Here is an 8,299-nt window from a genome sequence, read left to right as displayed (position 1 = left end):
TAAGCTGTCCGTCTGGGCGGAGGAAATTAAAAAATACTCGGAAATTATGTTGCACTTTTAAATGTACGTATAACAAGTCTCGGTTCAAAGGGCTGAATTCCTGGCAGTTTCCAACTATTTTGTTTTGAGGCTCAAGTAATTGAATCAGTTATTCTCTGTATAGAATGACATTAATTTTAATAAACTAAGTTAATAAAAGTCAATTGAAAGTCAATTTGAATTCATTAATTTGAGGTTTATTTAAAAGTGATTCATAGGTTTTAAGAGGTAGGCAAATTAAAAAGTTTTTGAAAATATAATAATAGATTGACAATTATTTATTGCGATCAAAATTATGCAAATGATTTAGAAAATACTAGCGAAGTAATGAAAATGTAATGTACTCAGTTTGTTTTCAATTGGAAACTCTTCCTTGGATGTCTCATTGTAAATCTTCAGCTGCGATTAGTGGCTCGATTTCAGGTAGAGTTTCGTCAATTTCTTGGTGGCTTGGATCTCCATTCATTTTATTTTCGCGAATAGTGAACTGCAGCTCGATGTCCTTTGTGTAATCCCCAGTGAGTTCCTTCATTTCGCAATGAGTGAAACGCATGAAGAGTGGGCTGTCGCAGAGGAGGTCGCACTGTTCGACAATCTCGGAGCTTGGACAGGTTTGAATTACCTGTTGACGTGGCACTCCGGAAGATTTTCACCCGCTTTCACGGTCACCATTAACGGTGGCTGGGCCTGGGCACAGAATAGCCAAAGGATGTAGAGATGGGTGACCCGTGGAACGGCGGGCAACGAATCCCAGGAGGTTTTCCACAGCATTACCAGCACGGGCAGACGGCCCTCCCAGTCCATATAGATCCGGGGGAGATTTGCATTCATGGCCACTTGTTTGCCGCTCTCAAAGATCAATAGACCCACACAGTTGCTCTTGGTTAGCCTGGTTTCTGGCACCGACTTCCCCATGAGCTTCAGGCATTTTGCCTCCCTGGTTTTCATTTCCAGGACTATGATCTCCTGGTGATACATCAGGAAGTGACTTAGAAGATTGCCAGGATTGACCACCACATCGCAGTTGCTCAGGGGACAGGCGAAGGCCAATTTTTGCAATCTAAAGTGTTTCTCTTGCTCGAATGCCGTGTTTCTTTTTCGCTCATAGAGAGCTTCCGGTGAGAGACTGCCCTCCAGATCGGAAACGGAAATGCTTTCGGCCCCGCCGCGCATGGGCACACTTCCGCCCGCCGGAAGTGACAGCTTACAGTCCATATACAGGCGCCTTCTCGGATCGGGCAGGAAATGCAAGCGGGTAATGGAGATCTCGACCTCCTCGTCGGTGACATTGCCATCGTTGTCGCTCTCCGAATGACAGCGGTTCGCCATCATCGCACCGGATGTGGTGTCCAGGGAGTACTCCGATTGGGCATAGCGCAGCAAGTCCGATAGTGCGCCGATACCAGTTCCAAAATCCTTACCCGACCCACTCGATGTCGATGGTCGCTCGTCCTCAACGCCGACGCTCTCCATTGGTATATTTCTTTCTAGAATGTGTTTTCAAGACCGGGAATTTGTTCGGAATTTGTTCGGAATTTGTGCGTGTCGAAAATATAACGTTTCGAAGTCGAATGATATTTGTGACATTTGAAAACAAGGCCTTTGGAATAGTCAACTGACATTTAAAATTTGAAAACTACCTACTGTTATAAAAAAGCGCACTGTAATGTGGTTATTTTTTTTTTTATAAATAACCACAGATTTGTGTGGATTAGAGCAATGTTCATTTGCTGGATAGCAAAATTAAGAAATATCAAATTTTCATTATTTTAAACCGATTTCCTTCCTAGCTTTATTTTGAATAAGATCTTTTTTCCAGCGAACCGAGCATAATTTGATAATGTTTTTAATTTATACGGCAGAAAGATATTTGACTATAAAAAAAGTTGTGTATTAGTTTAAGATGGGGCCTTACTGGGAATTCCAGAACTGAAACTGAGACAATACTGTAAATATATATACCATCAAAACTCTAGTGAACATATAGTTCCAATTGTAATTTCCGGTTTCACACACACACACACACACACAGTTGAAACAGAAATAGCGAAAGAAAAATGTGTCAACATACAAGACAAAGCTAAATACAAACAAAACTCAAGTTCCCCTTGTAAAACAACGAAATGCAACTAAAGTGTAGAAAGAGACGGGTAGCGGCGACAAAGGGAGAGAGCAACATTCGGACTAGGACTCATAACTCCCTGCGACACGCCCCCTTTTCCCTTGTCGGCGACCGGCAACTCCTTTGGTTTCAAACCGACAATGGAATGTGCCGCCGCAGAGGAAGTGTGGTCTATAGCGGTAAAATCGGACGTAAATGAACAAATTCCAAGCATACTTAAGCTATATTTAATACCTAAAATATTTTAAAATTGATTTATTTAAGGTTGTCACCAATTTTTATTTTACAAACGCTTAAAATCGGTTTATTTTGCGTAATCTATTTTTTTCAATATCCAGAACCTCTTAATTAACCAATAATTTTAGAAACTCAATTTACATTTGTGTCGTGCAACTTAGAAGCAATAAAAGAAGTGAGTTAAGTCACGTGCATTTGTTGATGGCTTTCTCCCTTTTACTTTGCTTTTACTTATTAGTTTGGAGTGGAAAATACCAACTCCATCTTGGCGATATATGACCCGGGTTTTCCACCATTTCCCTGACGCATCGTCATGTGCTTTTCCCTTTCGAGCTTCTGAGCTGCAATTGTCAGTTAACAGTGCAGCCAACCGCAAATGGCAAAGAAGGCAAAGCCTTTCTATCTCTGGATTTGTTGGCATCTTTAAGACGCATTTCCATTGCTTACCCCTTTGCTTAAATTGAGTTTTCACAATTTAACACCCAGCTGAGGGAAATTCAGACATCATTCGTGGCTAAACTCACCTAAAACGAAAAGAGGTTACAAAAAAATTAGTCAACGAGTTAGGAATATAAGTACTAATAAGACAATCATTTTGAAAGGCTAATTGAGAAAACTTTAACTTTGAGCTTGCTTTAACCCCCCGGGCAGCATGGGGTTAAGCATAAGGTTCATAAAGAACATATCCACACACAAAGATTTCCATTTTCCTGCTGCTATCTTAACAACAACCCAGACAACAATGTGTAAAACAATTGTGCAAGCAGTTAATTCGTGTGCCTCGGTAATCTAGCAGCACCTCTACACTCAGAGAAAAACTCTAAGAGCTTTGGCATTATTTTATTTTACCATACATTCTTTACACTTTTTATTTTTGCTGGAATTATTATGCCAAACTTAATTTCCCAAATTTGTCTGTGTTTTTAAAAAGTATATTCCGTTATGTAACTTTTTCCAATAAATAAGCTTTACAAAATATTTTAAAATTTTTAAAAATATTTTATATATATAATATATATGAAAGTCTTGATTTTTAAAATATCAATGTTTTGAAATTCGAATCCAAATTTATTCTCTGTGTATGGGAACATCATAATATTACTGCCAGTGACAGACAATTGAAAAGGCCATGCACAGTCGTATGCACACATGGCGTATACGCAATGTGACAAAGTTTATACGAAATTAATGTTAATTACAACGCGAGTTAAGCTATCCATCTCTCTCGCACCCCCGCGGCAACATCTGTGTCCTGTCAGAAATTGGGCGGAAAATGTGGGTGGGGAAAACTGAGGGAATGGCAGGGAAATGGGGAATGCAATTTGCCAGCAATGCATTTAACATGCTGAAAGCGCTTAAGCCAAAGGATTCGGCATCAAATGAGTCGACAAAGGTGCACTGAATCGCACCGAAAGGGAATGATTAATAACCGTAATCGATAAATGTGAAAAATTGATGGCTGATGGATGCACAACGACCATCGCGAATCGCTATAAATATAGTCTGTCTTTGAAGTTGGCGTGGTGAATATTTAAAAAGGAAATTCTACTAAGAAAATATACATTTTTTAAAATTAACAACTAATATATTGAGCTTTCGCTTACTGAAATATATAAAACAAAAATGAGGTGTTATTCCTTGCGATTAGAATAGTTAAACTGATTTATTGACAATATTTCATAAGTAATTTCATCTAATCCACTGATTAATTGTAGAATTAACTGAATGACAGGTTCCATTTTGTTTTTTTTGTTAATAATAATAGCGCAAATCATCGTTCATCTTTATCGAGCAATCAATCGAATTCACCTTTCGCCATGCCGATAAATCCCGCTTAAGCCATTCGGTTGCACAAAAGCAGTCATTTTTTTGTGTTTTATTTTCGCCCATACATACATACATACATACATAAATAATATATATTTTCTATATATTCCTTGCTTTGTTTTGTTTGCCAATTTGAACAACTTCTGCCAGCTGCGGGGATTCACATGACCCATACCTTTCGCAGTGATGTGGCACAAATGGCAATGCGCTTAACGTGTTCCGTGTTGCTGCTGTGCCGCACTGATGTTGCTGCTGTTGTTACTGCTGCAATGCAACAAAGACGACCATGCCATGCCACGCCCCCCGTACCCAGGTACGCCCTCGAAAGAACACCTTGGCACCCACGCACAGACACAATTTATAAAAGCCACAACAAATGTCTGAGGCTGTAAACTTTCGGTAAATCTTTGCAGCAATGTCTGCCAGCGGCAACAACAATAGCAGCACTAGCAACAACAATGGCAGCACAAGCAATTGCAACTGCAACTGCAACAACAACAGCAATAGAATACAAGCACGATGACGATGACGTCGTCACGCGGATGTTTCGACGCGACTCTGAAGGATTTTCATGGCTGGTGGCTAAGGCTTTCCTCGTTTTCCTCGTTTTCTACGTTTTCCCCTTTGTAGTTGCTGCCGTGCACGCGTCTGTGATGCTGCCGTGTTGCTACCGTATCGCTGATGTTGGTGCTGCTCCTGGTGGTTTGTGTTGCATGTTGCCGTCAGCATGTCAGAGCCCCTAACACGTTGGAAAATGCGCTTACACACATGTAAGCACATGTTGTAAAAGGAGTCGCAGCCAAAGTCGACTTTTTGCTACCCATTACCAAGAATATCAATCTTTATTATCTTTATCTTTTTGCAAATCATTTTTTGAATAGTAAATTTCAATAATATGCCTTAAATAAATGACAATGTCGGATTGCGCTGGTTTAAAAATGTATTTCACTCCATTGTAACTTTAAACATTAAAAACACCTGGTAAAGGCACTTCCCGTTGTCAATTTTTTTTGAACTACTCCTTTTAAAATATTAAATTTCAACTCAGGAAAATTATTTTTTTTATGTCAATAAGGGTCAAAAAATTGAGTGAGTTGTTTAAATCAAGTGCAGGGTATAACTAAGCAGTTATATAAAGCGTACATTGTCAGCATCTTAGCGCTTTTCATGACAGCGTTTTCTTGCCACTGACTGTTAACGTTTTGCTAGCTGTCCCAGCTTTCCCGGCTTTTCCATCAGCTGTTGTTCGCCAGAGCCTTTGCTTTCATTAAGCTAATCCAGACATGATCATGCATATATATATATATATATATGTATATATACATATGCGTGCACCTGAAGGGAAAATGGAAAAGCCCAGACAGAAGCGTTGAACCCGGAGACAGGGCTTTTCCTGATGTTGAAGCATTTGCAGCATTTTCATTTTTAATATACACATGAACATGCTTGTACTGGCTTTTCCACGCTTTTCTCTCGCTTTTCCTGGGGCATACAAACTTTTTTATGTAAATTCTGAGTCGGCTGCACCTCCTGTTCTGTTGTTTTACTTTCTGTTTGCACCTGTGTGCCCGTCCTAAGACAAAGGTGGGGAAAAACTTTTCCCCCAAAATATTGTTCCAAAAAGGTAAAAAACAAACACACGCACACAAATACAAATACAAATACAAATACAAATACAAAAAAAAAAAAGAAAGCATCATGAAGATTGAGGGTAAGAATTCCATCTAATCGAATCAAATTTCCTCGAACATACTTTTCAGGTAACTTCCGAACTTTTGCCCAAAACACTTGACAAAGTTTCAATTGCCTTGGTTTTCGGCCAGTTCAAAGTTCGGGGATTCCCCAATCAAACCCCAACTTTTGGCCAAACAAATTTTGTGGCCAATGCAGCTGGCATGAAAGCTGGAAAATTAATTGAAACCGAATAGATAAGTTCAGGAAGCGAAGGAAGAGCGCAAAAGGCGGAGGGCCAATGATTGATTAAGCCCGGCTTTTCCCGGGAAAATGAGCGGGGGGAAATGGCAGGAAAAGTCAAGTCGCATTGAGTGGAAGGGAGTCGAATGGAATCGAGTCGAATTGAATCGAATCAAGTGGAGTCAAGTCGAGTCATCATCAAATGCGATTAGACAGTCAGCCGGGAGATTAGACGCTCGCACTGACCTGAGACATCGGTGGATATATAGGAAGGGGGATGTGTATGCACACGTATATAAAGTCAGGCAGACGACGACAGACATCTGTCGATGGCTTCTCAATAGTCATTTTCCGACGAATACCAAATTGCCTCTAATCCACTTTATCATCGACACCAGGAAATAGACAGTGAGTCTTAGAAAAAGCCAGAAAAAAAACTAAGAAACAATTTGCACAGACCTTTGAAAAGCTCTCCAGTTTTAAAGATCAATCAATTTGAATTTAACAATATTAGTTAATAATTAAATATAAAAATTGCATGATATTAATTTAGAACTATTTAAACAACAATTCATTTATTTCCTAAGCATGTTTTATTTGAAGAAGTATATGTCTTTATTAAATCTCATTTTTGGTTTTATTTATTATTTATTATTTTTATATCCATTATATCTATTTATTTATTATTTATTATTTTTATATCCATTATATCTTATCCCAAAGCTAAATTTATAAAGTCTGAGGACAAGACAACAGGGTTTAAATTAACTAAAAATATTTTGAAATGTTAGAGAAATGTCTTACTACATTTTACACAGCTCCTGGAGCTGGTTTCTCCGATAACATTCTGCCCTATTAGAAATTAGACATAATTACCAGTAATCATAATAAACGGGCATAAAAAACAAAGCAAGAAAAAGCGTGGGAAATGTGGGCAGGACATGGGACCCAAAAGTGTCGCCCCCGTGACGGTCATAAATATGATGATAATTAAGTGTGTCTCGCACATATACTCAATTTGGCCTTATTAACCCAAAAAATGACACAGATATTAATTTTCCGCACACATGTGCCCGCTTTTCCGCCCAGTTCACACAGCACTCTTTCGCACACACACACAAAAAACACACACACGCCGACATAAAGCCTAAACGTAAACGAGTAAATTGGCAGATTTAAGCAATAAACAAAAAAAAGCTGAAACGACCAACAAAACATGGCCCAAACAACACTTTGCCCCCTCTCTTTCTACCGCCCGTGGTGCCGTCTCTTTCGGCGAAGCGAAAGTATAAAGAAAAAAATGTCAACAATCTATTGACAGCTGAGACTGTAACTGATTGTAAGGAGTGAACAGGGGCGAAACAGGGTGAAAATGCGGCAGGGGCGGGGTGAAAAGGGGGCGAAAAAAAGCAGGCCACGTAGCAAACAAAGGCATAAACACCTCACACAGGCAGCGGGAAAAAAGGGGGTGACATGGGCGTGGCACAGGGATTTTGGCATCATTTTACAGGCCTCGCGAAAGAAACCGCTTTGAAAATGCAGTAATAGTTCGCTAATAACTGGAAAATAAATTAAAGAAATAGTTCCGGCATTTTAAATTAAACTAAAATTACAATAGCTAAACAAAATATATATGTTTTTAAAAGTACATTCAATAACTTTAACGATCTAATGAACAAGGATAATATCTTAAACAAATATATTTAAGTTAAAACATATAAGCCAAACAATAAAATCTTAATCAACACAAAAAATACAAAAAAAATTGATAACTATATAGTTTGTTTTTAAATATAGAAGCGAACTAGAAAACAAAAAAATGTTGTATACAAAACTCAAAGATTCAAAGCCAACTATGAAAATTATATTTAAAATAAAACCAAAGATGATTAAATTTTCAAATCATTAATGCACTCAAATAAAATTCAAGGCAAAACACTATAAGCAAAAGACTATAATTCTTGGACTCCAAGCAAATAAGAAAAACGTGGCGTGAGTGTTAAATAAATAAATAAAACCAAAAGCAACCCTCGAAGAGTTTAAAAGCCAATTGACGCCATGTTTGCCCTAAATTAAGACTTATTTGCATGTAAACAATACTTTCAATCTGGGCATTAACATCAAACGGAATGAAACAGAAATTAAGCGAAATTGAAGCAC

The 8,299-nt window shown here is 38.4% G+C and overlaps 1 protein-coding gene across 1 annotated transcript; it reads right to left on the bottom strand.

Moving 5' to 3' along the window:
- Positions 1 to 257: 257 nt before the first annotated feature.
- Positions 258 to 1,631, bottom strand: LOC128264304 (uncharacterized). Its single transcript, XM_052999720.1, is given in 2 exon segments — positions 258 to 678; positions 681 to 1,631. Coding segments are annotated over 2 exon segments (1,089 nt in total). The 5' UTR covers positions 1,513 to 1,631; the 3' UTR covers positions 258 to 421.
- Positions 1,632 to 8,299: the final 6,668 nt, after the last annotated feature.

The sequence above is a fragment of the Drosophila gunungcola genome, unplaced genomic scaffold, assembly GCF_025200985.1.
Source record: "Drosophila gunungcola strain Sukarami unplaced genomic scaffold, Dgunungcola_SK_2 000064F, whole genome shotgun sequence".
Taxonomy (NCBI): domain Eukaryota; kingdom Metazoa; phylum Arthropoda; class Insecta; order Diptera; family Drosophilidae; genus Drosophila; species Drosophila gunungcola.
Note: the sequence above shows the minus strand (reverse complement) of the source record. Positions and strands in the feature narration are given on the sequence as shown.